The sequence below is a fragment of the Nilaparvata lugens genome, chromosome X, assembly GCF_014356525.2.
Source record: "Nilaparvata lugens isolate BPH chromosome X, ASM1435652v1, whole genome shotgun sequence".
NCBI classification, from domain to species: Eukaryota; Metazoa; Arthropoda; class Insecta; order Hemiptera; family Delphacidae; genus Nilaparvata; species Nilaparvata lugens.
Window position 1 is genome coordinate 54,901,196 of NC_052518.1, and position 22,546 is coordinate 54,923,741.

Sequence of the window (22,546 nt, forward strand, 5' to 3'; positions counted from 1 at the left end):
TTTGATCACAAGGTCATCTACTCTACAACTATGCTTCAAACTGTGCTAGTTTTTACAGATTTGGTGGAGAAATACTAAGCATGGAGAAATCAAAACAATTTCTCACAAGCCTGTTTGAACAAGGTCACATCATCTTAAACTAGCATAGTTTTTACAGATTTGAAATGATTTTTTTATTGCAATATTCACTTCATCAATTGTTGTGTCACTAGCACAGTATGACAGCATTTCATATTTTCTATTGAAACTGCATATCTTATCATTAGTGAACATTAAAGAATCAAACCAATTTTCAAGTTGAAATTTAAAATCTTTTGGAATTTTGAAGTCTATGTTTGAGGTTGAACAAGCATCTATGAATGCTATCGCATGGAGTCGAGCGCTTTCAAAATGTGATAGTTGACTGGAAAAGATATTGGACTCAACATCATCATTAATTGTTTCACTTGAATTGAGTATTTGTTTGTTTACCTCATTTGACTCAGATGAATTTATTGCAAACTTACCATATATCTTTTTCTCATGACATGAAATCACCAGAGATGACAATAGAATAACCCAGCATATTAGAATGAAACAGGAAGTTAACATTAATTTGGTGTTGCTGTACACACCATGTTCATAACAGCATCTGCATCTAGCACGAATCACATCTTCACTGTTATCCTCTACTGTTACATTATACTGATTCATGCTTGAGCACTAAAAATTTCTCTGACTTTCACTTGAAAAAATATTGCAACAAAATAAAATCTTCAACTATAACAAATCTAAAATTTTAGACATTCATCCTCAAGCATCATCTAACAAATGACACATTGTTGTATGTTGCATGATGTTTTCTAGAGTTTTCAATATAATTGAGACAGAGAATGGTAATGATCAAATAATATGAACTCCAAAAATGTAATCATTTTATTTTCACATAAAATACTCCTATTCATTGAGATTGCTTTTTATATATGATGATTAAATTGTGATGTGTTGGCCACACCAATAGCCACTACAAAACTTATATTTCAACTCTAACAATACAGAATTTATTCTTATTTTAGTGATTACATTTTCCAAATAATATGATGATTATATTGTGGTGGTTTGCCCACACCATTAGGTACTACATTAAGATTTATAAAAATTATACTTAACTCTATCAATATGGTAGTTATTCTTATTTTTAGTGATTAAATTTTGAAAATAATATGATGATTACATTGGTATGTGTTGTCCATGTCAATAGGCCTTACTCAAGTTTTTCAGAAATATTTTCATAATCTTGCTATACATCCTATCATATCATAATATCTTGACTTAAGCATCACATGAGAAAATCTTTTTCATAACTCTATCCGCTAGATAGTGGCCATAAGGAAGTGTGGTAATGCCATCATGGAGAATAATTCTCTTGTCATCCTTGTTGCATAATGAAAGCTTGTTCAGTTTAACTGTGTTAATGACATGATTGGAAGATCTGAAAGTTGTCATAGTTCTGTATCTCGATCTCTCACTTTCAATCCTATCCTGTCTACTCATTGAACTCTCATCATTTTTCAGAACTGTATAATAATCATTGAATGAGATATTCTTTTCAATTACTTGTCGTGAGACGCCTTTTGCTTTTTTTTTTCTCAATATCACCTTCTTTAGCTTATATTTTATAGGAATACAGTTTTGGTCTTCATGAAAAAAATTCGCGTACAGGCATTGAAGCGGTTTCATCTGAAAATTTTCTACAACTTTCATGTTTCTAAGGGAATACATCTCATGATCCTTGGGATAGTCGGACAAGTCTAGATGCCTGTTCAGAAATGATCCCCCAAAATCTTTATACAAATCATATGTTTTTATTTCAAAAAAGAATGAATCAGTGTCCATATACAGCAATTTCAGTTTTTCCATCCCATAGTATTTCCGCATTATATCATAAAAAAATTCATACATCAAGTGTTTGGACAGTTCCAGCACAGTGAAACTTATGTAGATTGGCTTGGAAAGAATAACCCTCTGCTTCTGAGACTCTACCAGACAAAGATAGTGTTTTTTGTTGGTGATGTTGTCTGTCTTGTTGGTGATGTTGTCTGTCTTGTTGGTGATGTTGTCTGTCTTGTTGCTGATGTTTCAGATAATTCTATCTTTGAATGCTGTGTTGTTCACTAACTTCTCTAATTGTTTTTGCGAATTGACTAGCCTCATATTAACCCTCTTTTTCATTGATTCAATTGATTTCCCAAACAAAGCATTATTCATTAATTAACTCATTTGTTTCTCAAATTTATTTGTTGATGTTTGTCTCAAAGTTGTATTAAGTCTTATGTATGGCTCCATCCATTTTGATTGAGTGAATTTTAAAACACTTTTCATCTTCCTAACTATCAACCCATCTAGTACAGCTTGTTTTAAATTTAAATAATGACATACATAATCCTTTTTTGGCTCCAATGTAAGCATTAATTTCTCATTTTTGTTGTTAGGGGGGCATTTTTTCTCGGGAAAAAAAGGTGAATCACTATGTTTATCATGAAGTTTTTTAGTTTTTAGGGTAGTCAATGTCAACCTCTAGAATGTAACCCTCACTTGATTCATTCGGAATTTTCATTATGTCCAATGGTGCAATGTCCTGCTGACTTAACCATGCAAAATCGGAAATTGGAAGAAAGTGAGCTAAATCAAAACCATACAAATTATTACAATCGATCAGATTTAAGAATGTTCTCTCTTTTTCTGGATCAAATGTTTCGGGAATGTATTGATTATTGGCAATTGAATGGCGATGAACGGATGTTGTAATTCCACCGCGTATTGATTGGTCAATGAAAATGAACATATCATAATCAGAAATCAATTCTAATTCAACCCTGGTATAAAATAACATTGCATCGAATGTGTAAGAGGCAATCGTGATATAATGACAACAGTCTAGACCATATGTTTTCATACAGCTTTTTCTGAATGTTTCAAAAATGTCCGACAAGATGAGAACATCTAATCTGGGATATAGGTCCGAATATTCACCCAAGTTTTGAATTTCGAATGAGTCCCACATGTTTTGAGCATGGATATATTCCTCCTCATCAATCCCGTCATCCATTAGACTGCTATAGAAGTTTTCAATTGATGGCAGAGTTTCCTCATCTAATTTCTCATAACAATCAACATATTCATAGGGAAAATTGGCTTTCTCACAAACAAGATAAAGTTTGGACTCTGGAAAAAACTTCTTTACATGAACAAAATCATCTCTATTCAAATCGTTTGCTAAATTGGAGAGAGAAGTATTCATGAATCTCATTGAATCAATAAATCTTAGTGTCAAACCGTTTTTAGTGTGTTTTGAAAATGTGATGTACTTCTCACTTGTATTGGGGATAATATCGATTTTTTCCTGATCACAATCCAAACGCAGTACGATGAAGTGAGCATCATTATTGTGAAAGATTATGGAGTATTACTGTAATATATCTTTGTCTCAATCTTTTCAGGTTGCAGGGGGAGCAAAGTTTGGATCTATATCTCCCGGTCAAATGATCATGGTCCTTGACAGGTGTCACAATCATTGTAAACTCATGCTTACACATTTCACAACATGACTGAGAGTTAAAATGTTCCTCATCCTCTTTTGTGAAGATAATTGGTATACTTGTTTCCATCATTTCACCTATATTATTGGCTAAATCAATCAAGTACTTGATGAAATGATTAGGGGCATTACTACCTCTGTAGAGAAATGGGTTTTCTGTGATGGTATTTCTTATTTGATCTGGGAGACTTCCATCCATGACTGTGTAGCAACAGTAACTGAACGGTCCGTGTTTGTGGGTTTTCTCCGTGAAACTAGCGGAAAGTGAGGGCAGGCTAGAATGGTAGAGTTTTAGAATGCTTTCAAAATCCGCATATATTACAATCGGTACCGAATATTGATTCTGATAATTTTTGAAACACATAATGGGGGGTTCCCCAGTTGGATTTGATTTGGGCATGATTGCTCTGAACAAACCATTTTTTTCACAAAGCCTTTCATGTGATTCAAATGTTGTTTTTCTAGTAAAATGAGTGAGACACCGTTTACAAATATAAACTTTTCCCTTGTGATTACTAATTTGACCCACAACTAGTTTACTCAAGTTTTTCATGTAGCACCAATGTGTGTTGGTGTTTTTCTGTAAAAGCAGCATATGAAAGTGATTTCTCTTAACAAATTCGCTAAGTCTCAGAGGATAAATATTTTGAGAGGAGTCTAATCCATAAACATTTATTGAGACGGATGGATTGTGCTTTTCAACATCTTTCAAAGGTGTTGGGAATGAGATTTTGCTGAAATTGAACTTTGATTTTAGATTCAGATGGTGATAAGAAATACGCTCTGGTTTGATTCTTACATATTTTCTCAAAATAGCCCACTGAAAGCAATGATTATCTTGTGTGTTTCTACAGTTGATTACTGATTTTTTGCTAGCAATCCTTTTGGGCAGATCAATATAGGATCTGCCTCTCAATGGTTTGTACTTATTTGTTCGGAGAAGGACCCCATCAATTCTACTTAATGTCCATCCCGATTCAAAACCTTGATAATTAGCTTCCTCATTACAAATAGATGAAATGCAATCATTATAAATATCGCTTATAGATGAACCATGGAAAAGAGGAGTATTCCTAGTTTTAAAATATCTGTTTTGAAATGAAATCTCATCCAATGATTGCGACTGTTTTCTATAGGTGCATTCGACCAGAATGTTGAACTTTAGAGAGCCCACCTCATCCAATTGGGATTTTAAGAAATTTACACACTGATTTTTCAATGATTTCAACAAAGTACATACATCTTTAAATTGACTGTTTCTGCAATAATAAGTTTTGAAAGCATTTGAGAAGGCCGATTCTAACTCTACAAAACTGTTAGTGGAGGGAATTTGAAGTCTACTTGATTTCGATCTGGCACCTCTAATCATTGTTAAGCTTGATTAATAGGCCTACTCATTATTTATCCTCAAATTGCAAACAATCTGAAAACAGAGAGTTGAGATGAGAGAAAGCCAAACTTTATTTGATAATATTTATGATATTAGAGGTTATTCTAGCGAATCAGTATCAATTCATTAGATTATTCTTCCTAGTGGTCTTTGTTACATTAGATTTCTTAGCTAAATCAGCAATGGCGAGTTTCAGACACTCGTTCACTTTCTTAAATTTCAAGTCTTCCTTATTTTTCGAGATGAAAATTCCTTTTTCCATCCTTCCTCCATCTATCACCATCCTTCACGTTTCTAATGTCTCTCAAATCAGTGACTTCTATTTTTACCATCAAACCAGAGTTCTGTGAAGAAGTGGGTACTTTAGATGTCATTACTGGAAGTTTTTCCTGGTCCCGTCTCTGGTATGTTTCAAGAATGGGGGAAATATCACTTGATTTTGAATCATCGATTCTCTCAAAAAACTGGTCTTCAAAATTAGCATTATCATCATCTACAATTATTATTGAAGCAGGTTTCTCAAATATTTCGCTCATTACCGAGTCTTCATCTTGAAAAACCTCCTCATTAAAACAGATTGCATTATTGTAAGAACAGGTGGATGTGCGATCAACCTCATCGAAATCAACTTCTTCAAGTAGACTGATGATTTTGTCGCAATCCGATTTGATGTAAATCTTCTTGTTGAATTCATCAAACTTTTTGGGGCCCAGTCCATCAGTAAGAAAACTGGTCATGTCTGAGATAGATATTTCATTGAAACAGAAGTTTATAAATTTGTATTGGCTGGAGAAAGACTACTCTTCTTTCTTAATAGCATTAGAGAACAGAGAATTGAGTTTCCTGACTATGTTTTTGATTTTCTCAATAGACTTTGCTGACTCTGATTTGCTAACAAGTCTTTTCAGATATGATCTAACACTATCTACACTGCACACGGGTGTTTTTACCAAAATTATAGATTCAAAAATATCTAATAAAGAATTAAGCTCCATTTTCAAATGATTGATGATGATGTGACTCACTTCTGTTGGAATGATAAAGATGGTGGTTCACTTTTCTCATGGTTTCAAAACTCTTTCTGGTAAGATTCGTATATCTGTGAAATGAAAAGACAAAAATTGGTTGAAATTACATCATGTGTGAGATAGAATGATGAAAATGAAATTCTCCCTGAGTGAGTATAATTATCGGAAATTTGTACAAAAAGCAGATATTCATTGATTTTTCGAAAAAAAAGTATTTTCCATCATGTTATCAGATGAGATCTAGACAAAATATTGAAATTCCAAAGCATAGTTCAGTTGAAAATAATATGCTCATTAAATTTTAAATGATTAGAATATTGATTCAAGTTTTTGTGGTAGAATGCATTTGTTACAATTAGAATATGTGAGTCATAATCGGTTTTTCATTAAAATTTCATCCAATTTCAATCGAGATGAGAACATGGTTTACAGATTTCCATCAGTATAATGTTTAAGATAAGAGTTCCATCAAAAATCATTGGTTTTTTTTGCTGAATAAATCAGCAAAATGGTCAGAGTCCAACACATTTCAGTTTGTTTTTGCGTCATTAAAATGACGGATTTATTGTCAAAAGACAAAATAGTCAGAGTACCACACATCTCAGTTTGTTTTTGAGTCATTAAAATGATGGATTTATTGTCAAAAGACAAAATGGTCAGAGTACCACACTTCAAGATATTTCAGTTTGTTTTTGCGTCATTAAAATGATGGATTTATTGTCAAAAGACAAAATTGTCAGAGTACCACACATTTCAGTTTGTTTTTGCGTCATTAAAATGACGTATTTATTGTCAAAAGACAAAATGGTCAGAGTACCACACTTCAAGATATTTCAGTTTGTTTTTGTGTCATTAAAATGACAGTCTATCGAATAAATCGATAGAATTTTCGCCAATAAATTGAGAGGATTTTGGCCAGAATTCACATAAAATCAGAATTCACGGTAAAATCATTCAAATATGATTAATAATAATCAGAAATCATAAATTTCAACCAAGTTTTAAATTTTCATTTATTTTAAATGAAATAACATTATGGTTTATCGAATTTGAAGTAATAAAAAATCGATCATGCTGTATGCTTGCATGCTGTACTGTTATTAACCAATCAAAGGAGATGGTTCATAATTTCACCACTAGATGGCGCTTGCTGGTAATACTGTTCCAAATCACTTATTGAAAATGTTTTGCAAAAATCACTATTATGATGGGGAGAGCTGACGTCAATTTTACTTTTCAAAGTTGGATTACAGATTTTCTTTCATTTTTCGTGAAAATTTTATGAAATAACGCATCATATTGGTTTTCAACACATTCATTCAAGTAAAATAACATGCAAGCAAAGGTTTTAATATGGGATTTCCAAGAGAAATGCATAGTTTTTACGGTAAAACATCTATGAAAATAAAACAAATTATTGGATTATTCTTCAACTTTCGTTTCGTCTTTGATTCTATAGGAACTTTTCCTCATATACTTCAATGGACTTCACACCAATCCAAGTCATCAACACAGCCACCCCACGATTTCCGAAAATCTGAGAGAATTATGGAAGAGAAATATTCTTGTTAATGAAGGAATATTTAATATTTTTCTCATCAAAGACAATGAATAAACAGTTTTCACTAGAATTCATTTTTCAATTTAATGAGTAACTACAAAATGCAAAAAACAAATTAAACATGTGTGAGATTTATACTCATAAGACATGATAAATAATAACCAGGAAATAGTTGTTGATTGACAATGCTAGCGACTTTCATTTGAAGCAATTCTTTCGTCAATTTCCAAAAAGCTATCTAGTATTCTCTATCTTAATATTATCAAACATATAGCTATGTCACATATTTATTTTCACACCACATACAGTGTTAATATTTCTCAACAGGAATTCACATCCCCTTCAACACAAAGCTACCAATCAAAAGCTATACATTTTATGAGAGAGGAAAAATAATTGAGAAATCATACTTCAAACTACTTCAGAATTTTTTCTACAATATTTAGCATTAGTAGTAAAATGAATAAATTTCAAAGAATACTAACAAAGAGATAATCAAATACTGTTTATAAATAAAGCAAATGAATTAATATTCTTGTTCAACTTACGTTTTATGTATGATTATATTTCTTCTTGAAGAGACGATCGCTGACAATGGACGCCACGTGAAAAAGTGGATCTCAGATCTGTCACTTGCCAAATCCGGAATCTGTGAATAGTGGAAAAGAAATATTTTATTGAATGAAAATGAATGGGATGGTTTGATTCAAAGTTGTTTATCAAATTTACACCATCAAAAAACACATTATTCCTTGAGAAAGAATATCAGAGCAAAGATTTCTTGGTGGATATTTTGTTCCGAAATTTCCTTCATGCAGCCTACAAGATATTTGTGCATGCACCAGTAAAAAACATCAACGGAATCATTTTCTATGGAGAAAAATAAACTATTGGACTATCAAGATATTTTTTCATTATTAAGATTTAAATCAAAGTTGATAAGTGTGTGCGTGTTTTCTTTTTCTCATGATATTCTCAAATTTCGAGTGAAGAAGTGTCATGGGATGTAATGCACTAAAAAACAATGACCGAAAGAATATCAGAGCAATGGTTACTTGACAAATTTCCCCAATCATTTGAAGATATTTTAAGACATAGTCTAGTAGAACACCAGCAGAATCATTTTTCAATCAAAACTTTATTGTAAAATATTTTTCATTGATATGATTTGAATTTGAAGATGATGAGAAGTGGAATTATTTTTGAATCAAAAACATTAATGTAAAATATTTTTCATTGTTAAGATTTGAAGTGTGTTTTTTCGATCGATATTGAGAAATTAGGAGAGAAAAGAGTATGATATGCAAATACTAGCAAAAACGAATACCAACAAAACAAAATCAAAAATTGTACTTACATTTGTTTTTCGCTGAAAATGGTGAAGTAGAAGAGTTTGAATGAAAAAATCACTACTGCTCAACTTACTCGAACAGAGGAGAACTTGTGAAAGATAAGTTCATATGCAGAGCATCTCTTATATAAGCTTGTAGGGAAGAGGCCTAAATTCCACCTCCAAGAGATGTCACCAAGAGGTCACCAGTTTCCCATCGTAAAATCGAGCCATTTTTACTTATCATCACGAGTCTACAATAATGTAGCGCGCCTTAACATCGTCCAATTTCTCTATCACCACGCGCCTTCACTTAGACGCATAAGTAAAGTAGCTATTTCCCTATCACCACGCGTCTTCACTTAAACGCTTAAGTAGAGTGGCTATTTCTCTATCACCACGCGTCTCCACTTAAACGCATAAGTAAAGTAGCAAAATCAGTGTGAAGCTGGTTAATGAATAAGACTCTAGATAAAGTATGGAAAATAGGATTTTTCAGGATGGGAGTAGAAAATGAAATCACATTTATCAATAATGAAATAAGCTTTTATTTGTAATACTTTACCCAATCTAGACATAGATTATTTAGTTTGAGAAAATGTGGGCACACACATTAGAAAATTAGGTTTTACCCAGAGCATGCCAAGTTTTTTTAATTATTTCAACTTTTAAAGATGTGTGTTCCTTGAACTCATCATATTCACTATCTGGTTTCATGAGAACATAAAGATACAACATTACCGTATTCAAAATATTTTCACGATGTTTAGTAAAATATTCGTCAATAATTTCCTTGCATTCTGCTTTTGAAAGAGATCCTCCTTTTTGCGATGAATCTGAAGGCCTGTTTGGAATGTGGTCGGTGCGAAATCCATCTTCTTTTGCGAAAATTCTCATCAAATGCTGCAAACGTCGAGGCTGACAGGGAATTTTCATGAGTGAATCTCTAAGATAAATTGGAGAAAACACCTCATTAACACTATCATCTTCTTGATGAATGTAATGCATTTTTCCTTTTCCAAACGTCTTGTTATTAGTAGAAATGATGAATGAATACTGTTAACACCGATATAATTACTAAAATATTTATAGCGATATGTTTGTGGTATCAACAAGACCTTTCTCATACATTTCTTCAATTATAGAGCGGATTTCATTAATTAAGCCAGTATTTCCAGCGTTATAAGAACTTACCAAATATTTGAGTCTATAACACAACTCATTTAGATCATCGTAGTAGAGAAATTGAACGTCTTTATCAGAATTCAATTTCATATTCAAACCTCTTTTGGTAATATTTTTTGTATCAGGATTTTTTTCATTGTAAGTCAATCCGCTCCCTGTTTTTTTCTTAGCAGTCTCTTTGGCGGAAATAATTCCCTGATAATTGACATATATTTTTTGCCTCGATTCGCTCTCAAGTTGCTCTCCTCTTGAGAATCAACCCTGTGCGCATTGGTGGAGGATAAAATTCTTTTATATTTGTCAGAATCATCTGGTGAGAAATCTTTGGGTTCTTTCTTGAAAATAAGCTCGTACACTCCTCTTGTTGGTTCTTCTATTTTCAATACCAGGCCCTCTGTTGAGTTATCATGAATGCGATCCCCCTTGTATAGTTCAATCTTATCATCATCGAAAACCATCAGAGCAGAGCCTAGCTTTAATTTATCTCCGTGGAATGTGGGACCATATGTGTGATCAAAAATATTGTGAGCATCGCTTATCAATCCACCGATATATTCCATTGATAATTCACCTTCTCGGTGCATGAAATCATGATCCACATTTTTTAAATAAATTGGTGCCATGCAACGTCCTTGGGGTGTGGTAACCATTTGCTCAATTGTATTATTCGTTCGAGATGGTGTAGTTTCATTTGCATTCATGATGTATGAATTGCTCGAATCACTACTTGTATTCAGCTCTGTTCTTGTTCCATTATCCTCGTCTCTAAGTGGAGAAACAGGTGAAGTTTCGTACATATCAAGTGATGGTTCATTATTAGACTCTTGAATATCATTATTGTGTGAAGTAGACAAAGCAAAATTAGATTTTCTTCTCTCCGATCCATATTCATCATTGAGAATTGTGAGTTTTTTTGTAGGCATTTATCAATTTTTTTAACTTGAAGTCTTTGGCATTGCCGTCCCTTTCCTTATTATGCTTTGTTTTAATGCTCATAATATTGGCTAACGGCTCTGTGATGGGGTTTAATCGTTTAGCCAAGTCCTTTTCTGCATGTTTTTAACCAAGGAGCAATGCTTACGTTTTATATTTTTCTTGAGTTTGATTACCTGTTTTTTCTTGTCTCTTACCTTGCCCGGCTGCATATTCACGTCCTAACACCTGTATGATTCGAGTGAAACTAATGTTTGGTTTTTCTACAATGGGTTTGATGAAAAATGTAACTAAACTATACTGGTAGCAACATGGAAATGAAGTAATTCCTGCCAACTCTATTCAATATGTGTAATGACTTGATCAAATTGAAAGCGGTAACGACCACAAGTCTTTGGCGATTCCTTATCAATTGTTAAAAATCCATTTCTATTGAGAGACCATGCTTTAGAACACAAATTTTTGAATGAATCAAATGAGATATCCGGCGAAATATTATCTCTGAAAATGTACTTCAGGTTGAGTTCGTCTTGATGAAAAACAATCACAAAATTACTACAGTCCCTAATGAATTGCTTCGGAATTTTAGTATAACTTTGACAAATGTAAAACACATCAATTTTATAGTGCCTGGCCTAGCAAAGTATTCTTGACAATTCATTTGATTCCCAATCGAAACATCATCGAAAATCATAACCGAATTTTTAGGCAGATCGCTAGGTTCTGGAATTGATTCATTATTTGAATAGAAAGAGTAGCTCATGCCTGGGATTGATGAAAGAGTCTTGGCCAAGAATTTATATTTATCCTGATGCAGAGACTTAGAAAACACACATACATTTTTGAATCGAATTCCATTTGGGTGAAAAAGCATGTTAAAAACCGCATTTGTCTTACCGCTTCCACTAGGTCCAACCAAAATGCATCTTAGATGATTCGGAAATAAACTGCTGTGTATTTTCTCATAATCTTTGCTCGACTTGTGCGTTCTACATTTTTCTATGACCTCATCAAAATTACTAACCTCTAACTTGCTGCTTACTGATCATACTAAATCTTTTTTATGAATCCAAGAGTCAAAATCCTTTGTATAGCCTTCCCAACGAACAAATAATCTATCCCCGTCTCTACGCAGCACTTTCTCAACTAGGAAAGTATCTGTCAAAGTTGTTTTAGACAATTCCTCTTTATAAAAACCGCCTTTTATTCTCTCACCTTTTGAATCCTCAATGATGTATGTGGGTGGTTGAGTTTTTTTAACCTCTGAGACCGTGAAGACTTTCTCTGACCAATTCGGAATGTAACCCTTGGCGAATGTGTTTTTATACTTGCTTATACGTACATGATCACCAACTTTATAAACTGGTTTAAGCTGTTTGCGATTACGCCACATCTTGGCATATCTGATTTTCAATTTTTTCTCATTACTTTTATTGACATCTATGGGTCTCATTCCAATGGTTCTATGAATCGAAGAATTATATTTCACCATTAACCTCTTCAATAATATTATGTGCGTCCAATTATAGCTTCCATTTGAAGTGAATTCTCTCCACATGTTCGTTTTCAGCGTCCTATTAAATCGTTCTACTATACTCGATTTCATATTAGTGAATGTGGAGTAGTGATTGATACCATGCTCATTCAACAGCTTTTCCACTGTAGAATTGAAAAATTCCATACCGTCGTCTGTTTGGAGGTTTCGACATTTGTGTTTGTTTAGAATTGATTCCAATGCTAGTTTCACTTCTAATGCAGACTTTGTTTTCAATGGTATGGCAAAAGCTAGTTTTGAAAAACAATTTATCACTGTTGAAATATATTTGTAACCTCCATTTTCTCTACTATATTCCCTCAAGTCAACAAGATCCGCCTGCATCAAATCATCTAAGTCATGAATTTCAACATGGCGAGTTGGAAAATTTCTTCTAGCCTGTCTATGTAGTTCATGTGCGATTTTCTCTTTTTGCTTCAATCTGTATGATGACCAAAGTCAGACTGGAGCGGAATCTTTGAAAGAGAGGGTGTTAAGATGTGAAATGAAAAAAAATATTTACATTTTTTAATATTTACTGGTCTTCAACATTTAACTATTTCACAATGAGGTGACTCAGCACAATGAATTAAAATCGGGTCATCAGTCTCTTCCCAGTCACAAAATATTCCCCGGCAATTGATGCATTGCACATCGTCTTGAAACCCCATGCAATACAAACCAGACTCCACCATTTTTTCAATATTTGGTAAGAACTTTGGCCACTTATTGAAAGTTTTCCTGATTGCCTCTTCAGTTTTTAACACACAGTCTTTAGCAACAACATAGCACTCATAATTTTCATTCACTTTTGAAGCCAAACAACAGTCAGTGTTGTTTATTTTATGCATAAATATGATATGATCTAATTCAAGTGTTCCACTAGTTTTCCATCCACATTTCATGCAAACGATGTATGGTGCGTAGAGGTGAAACATAAAACCGGCTTTGACCACTTCATCTCTGTCAATATATGACATCCTCTGGCACAATAACATGATTCTTCCTGGATTGAAAATCACTTTTCCAAACTCTCCCATCACCTATGATGCGAACTTGTGCAATACAGTCTTCTCTCATCAGAGTCTCAAATCCAACTGAAAAAATTATTCACTTGATCGTGTTTTCAAGTTGAAAATCATTTCATTTAGAGAGGTGGAATAAATAAAGAGGTGAAATTCACTCAATTTCATTGTGAAGTAGGAGGCCTTGACCTGATTGATGGATGGAGAGAGAAAAACTGTGTCTTTCTTCTTCTCAAGTACTCACTGCAACAGTAAATTCTATTTACATCACATTGTACGTGACTAGAGGGCTCTTCCGGCTTCCAGTCTATTGAAACTGCTCTCCAATCTCATGTGAACAGAAAACAGGTAACCTGCAGGCATAATTCATTCTCAAAGCGGATAGAAAAATCACACCATGAAACGATGCTGTGCTTGTATTTCACCTCTCTCACCGCCAATTGTTCTTTTCCCCTCAACTCGCTTATTACATGCTCTATCAATGCCTTGAACAATGTCACAGCATCCACACAGGTTTTCATGGTCTGGAAAATGTAACAGAGATTGTTTCAGAGCTTGTGTCACAGCTCCCGCATATGTTTTCGTGGTATAGTTTGTGTCCCAGCTCCCACATATGTTTTCGTGGCATAGTTTGTGTCCCAGCTCCCGCATGTGTTTTCGTGGTTCAGGAAATGTCACAAAAACCGCATCTCTCTACTACTAATAAATATAATTCCAATTTTAATTTCAATAAATTGAAGAAAAATTGAAGGAGACATGGTTAGATTAAATGGGATCATTATATTCGATTGGTCATTCTTCATAATTTTTTTGGCCATGTTCGATTACCGTGGCTGGTCACCCGTAGCATCAGAAGCTGTGAGATAAATGAATGTTTCAATCTGCTGAGAATGATACGCCTAATAAGTCCTATCACAAAAATAGGACGCATACTTTTTGATACATTTAGATCCATTAAGAGTCGAATTCACCTTAAATCGAAAGTTCGACTGTCAAGCTTGTAGGGCCCTGACAAGGATAGCCGGGTTTTCATACCTGAGACGAATTTCCGAGTTTGTATAACCCACAAGAGGGATATTTTTCTTAAAACTGCCGAGTTTGTATACGAAATTTGGGAATTTCTGACCGCACTGCCGAGTTTGTATACTTCCGTAAAGGGTGAAGAGACCATGTAAAAGTAAGAGGAAAATAAAATTAAAGATCAGACTAATAATTTATCCTTCAATTATATTCTTTGACTTGGATAATAATTATTATTATAATGGAATCATTAACATTATCTGGTACCATTTCATTTCTGTGAAACTTTTAAATCAATTTGGATAGTAATGAGGGTAAAATATAGATATGTGTAATATTCATCTACATTTCATTTCATCTGTAAGATTAATTATTTAGTCCATCCATAAGAAATAAAGTTATATTGACTGGAATTATCGATTATGATGGTTGAAAATACTATTGATTTCATAGACATAGATGACTATAGAGCTATATCCGTTCATGGAATTGAATATGTTGTTTACTGATGATATGATCATCTTCACTGCATCAAAATAAAACATGATCACAAACTCAAGGGAAGCAGAAAGAAGGAGAGACAGAGTGAGAGAGAGAGAAAGAGTGAGTGAGGAAGCCTGTGAAGGAGTAGTGGGTGGAGGATTATGTTTAGAGAATTACGAATGAAAGGTATCAGTAGTCAGTAGTCAGTAGTCAGACGCTCCCGCGAGAACTACTCGTGGTCACTTGCTCATACATTGTTGCCAAATTTCTGGTTGCCATTTGTACGGTAGAACCCTTTTTGTATATTTCTGGAAAAATATACATGGGTGATGATAGCCCTACCTGGTGGTAGAACGCTGAACTAAAATTTATACATCTTCCCAACTTATGGCAACCAAAAAAAAATTTTTCATCATTTTTTATTGATCTCCATTTACTTCGAATACCTTTATGATCGATTTTATCGAGTTCTTTGAACCTTGAAGATTACTGAACAATTTTTTTAGGCGTTTTTGAAATTCGGGAGTTGAGTTATTAATGGAAAAACAAGTGGCAGCCGTATATGACTGCCATAAGTGGGGGCTGCCCCTTGTAATGGCGAAATTTAACATTATTGGCTGCTACTTGTCAAGGAAAATATATATATATATATATTATATATATATATATATTATATATATATATATTATATATATATATATATATCTTCCCATGGTGGCTGCCACAAGTATGCTTTACCGGCGGCTGCCACTTGGATAGGGAGATGCATATAAATAAATAAATATATATATATATATATATATATATATATATATATATATGTACATCTTCCTCAACAAGTGGCATCACATAATGCTAATTTCGCCATTACAAGTGGCAGCCCCTACTTATTGCAGCCATATACGGTTGCCACTTGTTTTTCCATTATAACTCATCTCCCGAATTTCAAAAACGCCTAAACAAAATTATTCAGTAATCTTCAAGGTTCAAAGAACCCGATAAAATCGATTATAAGGGTATTCAAAGTAAATGGACGTCAATAAAAAATGATAAAAAAATGTTTTCTGGTTGTCATAAGTTGGGAAGATGTATGAAATGTATAAATTTTAGTTCAGCGTTCTACCGTCAGATAGGGCTGTCATCACCCATGTATATTTTTCCAGAAATATACAAAAACGGTTCTACCGTACAAATGGCAACCGGAGATTTGGCAACAGTGTATGAGCGAATGACCGTGAGTAGTTCTCGCGGGAGTGGGTGCGTCTGACTATTGACTACAACTGATACCTTCCCTTTCATTTGCAATTCTCTAAACTTAATTCTCCGCCCACTACTCCTTCACAGGCTTCCTCACTCAATGTTTCTCTCTCTCACTATGTCTCTCTTTCTTTCTTCCTTCCTTGAGTTTGTGTTTATGTTTTATTTTGATGCAGTGGAGATGATCATATCATCAGTAAACAACATTAAACAACATAATTCCATGAACGGATATAACTCTATAGTGATCTATGTCTATAAAATCAATAGTATTTTCAACCATTATAATCAATGATTCCAGTCAATATAACTTGATTTCTTATGGATGGAGTGAATAGTTAATCTTACAGATTGAATAATAATGTAGATGAAAACTACACATATCTATATTTTACCCTCATTACTATCCCAATTGACATAAGAGTTTCACGGAAATGAAATGGTACCATATAATGTTAATGATTCCATTATAATATTATCTAAGTCAAAAAGTATAACTGGTAGATAATCTTCAATTCTATTTTTCTCTTACTTTCCACATGGTCTCTTAACCCTATACAGGTGTATACAAATTCGGCAGTGCGGTCAGAAATTCATAAATTTAGTATACGAATTCGGCAGTTTTAAGAAAAAGATCCCTCTTGAGTGTTACATAAACTCGGCTATTTTTCTCAGGTATGAAAACTCGGCTATCCTTGTCAGGGCCCTACAAACTCGACAATCGAACTTTCGATTTAAGATGTATTCGACTCTCAATGGATGTAAATGTATAAAAAAGTACGCTATTTTCGTAATAGGACTTATTATTATCAGAAGATTAAAACATTCATTTATCTTATAGCATTTAATGGCTACGGGTGACCAGCCACGGTAATCAAACATTAAATATTATGAAGAATGAACAATCGGATATATATTTCATACGTTTAATGAATGCATGGTGAAGAATATAGAATGATCCCATTTAATTTCAACTGTGTCCGTCACATTTACATCAATCATTCAGTAAGAGTCATGATCGAGAATCAGTATGCGATGAATTTTAGTTGGTGTTCAATTAAAATTACTACTCCCATCTCCCATGTAGAAACAATGTATTTCTTGCATCAAACTAATTGATTTTGAAATATTTCTTGCCCTATCTGTGACTTGTTGATCGAGGTCTTCGTATTTAATTTCCTACTTCATATGCCACATTCATGTAATTATTTCCTAAAAGATATAAATATTTCTTCAACAAGATCATATGAAATAATATCAGTTTTCCATATTATAAAATTAATGAATGATAGACTAAGAATAACAATCTTATTACTAACAATATAGGATTATACATTGTAAATGATGGAGTAATGTTCTATTGTGGTGTTGAATTTCAACAGAACCTTGTAAATCTCATAGAAATTGTTATCTGTCAGTATAAGAGTTGTTGAAATCTACTTGAAAACTGGAAAGGACGATTCGAGATTAATAATTATTTGTTAGATCACTTGATTGAGTGGTGTCATGTGCGTTTCATGGGAAGGATCGTGGTGATGAGTGGAAAGGTTTTCTACAAGCAAACACGAAATACAATAGGTGTATTATGTAGTCCCTGCTCAATCTTTACAAAAATTACCGAGTTTGTATAGCACTTTTTGAGGGTCCCATGAAATTCTGAAATTCCTTTGACCATTACTGCCGAGTTTGTATGCACCCTCCAATACTCTCTTGCTCTCTTGTACAAGCTCTCTGAATCCCTATCATTTGCTATCTTATATCGTTTGCTATCTTTTATCATTTCTTTATCTCTCTATCTTACTCTCTTTTACCCGCTCACAAACTCATGGGTTTGTCTGATGAAGAGAACCTGACTCTCGCACCCTCTTTCTCTTTATTTCCCTCTTTCTTCAAATAAGTCCTTCCAGTATTTATGCTTTGGTCAATCAATTGAATACTGAATTAGTATCATTTTCAACTATCATAACCTAGAATTCAAGCGAACGTATTTTGTAATTTATATTAAATGAAAAGAAAAGATATTGTCAAACCACAAATTAATAAAAAATCGAGATACCGGTTTCGGTTGTTACACCATTATAAATCTCTGGTAAACTGGTAATCTAAAGTAAATGAGCTAATCTGATAATATCAGATAAAATAAAATAATATAGTTCGAAGCGGAACAAATTAATAAATTTTCTAACACATCATTAATCACCAAAATTCTTATGAATTTTCCTTCTGCAGTAGATAGAAACTTTGAATTCTTTGTTGCCTAACAAATTAGATTATGATTTCTGACAATCTTGCAAGCCTCAAACGTTTTGAAAGTTGTTGATAGCTGATCAATTTTCACAAATCTTGCTATATAGTCTAGCTTGATCATAATTCAATGTCAATCCGATACTCAATACTCCCGATTGTCAATCAATTGAGGAAATGCTAAATATTGAAGAAATTCGATTTCCTCAGCAATAATTTCTAAAAATCATTAGGCCTAAGCACAAACAATAATCTTGAGAACAACGGGATGATTGTCTTGTGTAAGCTCTAATCATTTTCAAACTCTTCATTATTGAGAGCACTACAGTTATAAGCCTACTGTCAAATTTTAGGTCTTCAAAGTTTCACCCAGTGGCAAGGTACCTTAATATTACTGCTAGTCTTCCTTTAACTGGCAAACATTGTCTCATGTTTGTATCTTCTCGGAGTAAAAAAGGTGTAAATAGTTTCAGCAATTTCTCAAACATAATATCATTCATGCGGAAATAGTTTTTGTAGTAGTACAGAACAGTAGACTCCACGCAGTATTCTCATCCACAAGTACCTGATTGAAACTAAAGACCTTATGGAAATACAGCAATAGACTGGCTTCTCCACACATCTGTGTAATCACTTGTCAGCTGATTTATGATGAATAATTCTATAGTCTGATTTTTACGCAATTGAAAAAGGAACATACCTGTCAAATTTCATGAAAATCTATTACCGCGTTTCGCCGTAAATGCGCAACATATAAACATTTAAACATTCAAACATTAAAGAGAAATGTCAAACCGTCGACTTGAATCTTAGACTTCACTTCGCTCGGTCAATTATAGCAACACAAGCTTTTTTGCTTGATCATTTTTTACGTTGTGGTAACACAAGCTTGACCACACCTTTACTGAAGGAAAGTAATGACAGTGAAGAATGATTGTGTAGGGTTAAAGAGTAATGATAATCTGAAATGACATTACTGGTAATCGCTCGCCTCTGTTTCAACTGTCTCTTCTTCTATGATTGATTCTCTTCAGTCCTGAAAAGCCTACCCATAGCATGTTCAATTGTTCAATAGCTGTTGATATATGAGTTTCGACTTGCAATACCACTAGCAGTGGTTTCAAGTATCACTTATAAAATGATTATTTTTTGTCAATGGAACAATATATAACATAACAATATCATGACATATTTCAAAAGATTATCAGTCATTTTTTGGAGATTCAGCTTTCAGGTTGCGTTACTAGGAACCTTCCATTCTCACTTGCTATTATCTACCATTTACTAATTAAAGTTCAAAAACTCTATTGAGAATATATAAAAAAACTCCAGAGAGATTATATCGAAGTAATCACGGAAATCTTATATACTTTAATAAGTGAAGGCGAGCGATCCTACTTATAATTCACTATATGCTGCATTATAAGAATATGCTGCATTATATTTCGAATCTTCATAGGCGGGAAAAAACCTTTAAAATATTCAACCGTGATTCATATATTAATTTTTTGAAATGTTATATCCAATTGAGCTGCAAAAGTATTTTGAAATTAGATCATTAGAAGTTCGATCCAATAAATTGGATGAGTAAATACAATAAAATTGAAATCTATCTGCATATTCATCAAGATCAGTGGCTACCAGAAAGTGGTCCGCAAGGAGCCCAAGGAAAGAAAAATTGATGTTTACGCTATTAGTGTTATTTGAATAAACTTTATCAGTCTTTTTTTAAGTATAGGCCTAACCAACTTCCCTTCGAAAAGGTTATACCAAACTCATCGGAAGTTCAAAATTTGTTTTCAATCGGTGAAAGAAGAGATAAGTACCAAATTTCCAACGCAATAAGATTGGACTATAAAGTTTGTTTGAAATCTTAATGTCGGATTTGTACCACGTGATTGAGCTAGTCAATCAAATGTGTGACAGTCGATGGCCATACTGTGAGTAATATAGTTACTGCAATTCAGACTAAAGGAGATCAGTAACTAATTGATTCAAAGTAAAACTGTTCTAGAAAGTGTGGTAATAAAAATTAAATATTGTTATTATAATGAGACAGTGCTTGTTAATTGGTCATACTGTGAGACTTGAGGATGGAATGATCAAAAACAAGTTGAGAACCAGCTTGGAAAACAAACGTAAGATAACAATGAAAAAAACCAGAAGAAAAAACAAGCTATTGTAATTCCTGGTGAACATTATGAGTGATGGAAAATGTTCATAGCGAAGAAACAAAGAGGAGTCAAAAGGTACTGATTGTAAATCCAATAATTGAGTACCTATAATTAAGGAAATCACATTCTCATTATCAGAAGATTCTTGGATTCTTGTATTATAGTATGTTAGTTAAAATATTTAGTTCAGCTACAATGATTGTATTATTGTATAATGCCACAAAGTTGAAGGAATACTGTTACTTCTTCTTATGTGGTAATGCTAAAAATAAATTAACAACAATATTTCTAAATCGTGATTAAGAAGAAACAATCAAATAAACTCTATTCAGAATACTTTTCAATGTTTTGATTGTAAGATTCTTGGAAAATTTATTTCCATACCGCAGTGAAAATGCTGGGTGTAATTAATTCATCTTAAGAAACACCCATCCGTACTATTTTATTAATAATTATTTCAAGTATCTTCACTCAGTTCATTGCATTAATTGACTTTACAAGAGAGTAAGTTATAATTTATAATAAAATAATTAGTCGAATGCAGTAAGTCGTAAGTAAGTATGACTCTGTTACACTATACTCAAATAATTGAATAAAAACCTTCAAATAAGGCAATGAAATATTTACGAATCGACTAGAATATTATTGATTCATGTAGTTAATTGAATTAGAAGTATTCAAATTATACATCTTGAAAGCGTATATATCATTGTCAAAAATATACGCGTGTATAAAATATAAGTGTTAATTACGGAAGAACTGAACGATTTAAAATCTATCTGATATGTTAGATATATGAAGGAACTCTTTAGGTACACAATCCTGCATTCAGAAATTCAAAAATATCATTGAATAATCAATTTTTGACAAAAATGAAATGGGTAGTCCGAATTGTGTTCAACATCTATGTAGGTTACACGGAATTTATTGTACTTTGATCGTTTAATGACATAAAATCCGAAAAACCTCAATAACTTTTTTATTTGTTGACAGATTGACTTGAAAATTTATGGGAAGGACACTAATGTTAAGATAAATGTTCCTGTTTTTTTGTAGAATTTTTCCATGGCTCCTTTCCCCTCCAGATCCGAAAAACTGTTCGGGCGATTCGATTCCGTAAGACCGGTTTTGAATCTCCCGGCTTACTAATTCTTTGGCGCGCTTTTACGTGATTGCGTGATTATTGCCCGCAGAGGCTCTCTATTGGACAGAGCTGATAATTTGCTTTGTGACGGTTATCCCACACCTTATCCCATACCTTATTACTCATAGATTCCTTTTAGTGTTGAAATCTTCAATAATAATCATATTGAAGATGTATAAAAAAACTCATTGTACAAAATAGTTAAATAAAAAAACACCTGCTCAGAGAATAACAACTTTCATTATTTTTATAGGTTCATATTCATGTATCTGAATTGTGCTGTGTAGTTAATTTAGCTCTCTCTCTCTCTCTCTCTCTCTCTCTCTCTCTCTTCTCTCTCTCTCTCTCTCTCTCTCTCTCTCTCTCTCTCTCTCTCTCTCTCTCTCTCTCTCTCTCTCTCTCTCTCTCTCTCTATGTAAACAACATCGATGTAAACTCACTTAACAAAATTAATGTTGATGGTGTCGAAATAGCTTACTGTGATTCAGTTAAAAACCTTGGAATTAATGAACGAAAATCTTGACTGGTCTGATCAAATTAATAAGACTTGTAAATTTGTACTCTCTGCCATGCATTCATTGAAGAAGATGCAAGATATTCTTCCCAGAAGAATTAGATTGCTACTAGTCAAATCGCTCATATTCCCACATCTTATATTATG

General features: G+C 33.2%; 1 protein-coding gene across 2 annotated transcripts; it reads right to left on the reverse strand.

Annotated features, from left to right (window-relative positions):
• Positions 1-2,384: 2,384 nt before the first annotated feature.
• On the reverse strand, positions 2,385-9,335 carry LOC111055556. 2 transcript variants are annotated; one of them, XM_039443348.1, is made up of 3 exons: positions 8,914-9,335; positions 8,105-8,205; positions 2,385-6,066 (listed from the first exon to the last, which is right to left on the reverse strand). In XM_039443348.1, the coding sequence occupies exon 3, from the start codon at positions 4,944-4,946 to the stop codon at positions 3,423-3,425; it is 1,524 nt and encodes a 507-aa protein (XP_039299282.1). In that variant the 5' UTR covers positions 4,947-6,066; positions 8,105-8,205; positions 8,914-9,335; the 3' UTR covers positions 2,385-3,422. The 2 variants fall into 2 exon arrangements, 1 of the variants encoding a protein (XP_039299282.1); XR_005573399.1 differs by lacking the exon at positions 2,385-6,066 and adding an exon at positions 7,415-7,532 and having other exon boundaries at positions 8,914-9,140.
• Between the last annotated feature and the right edge of the window lie 13,211 nt (positions 9,336-22,546).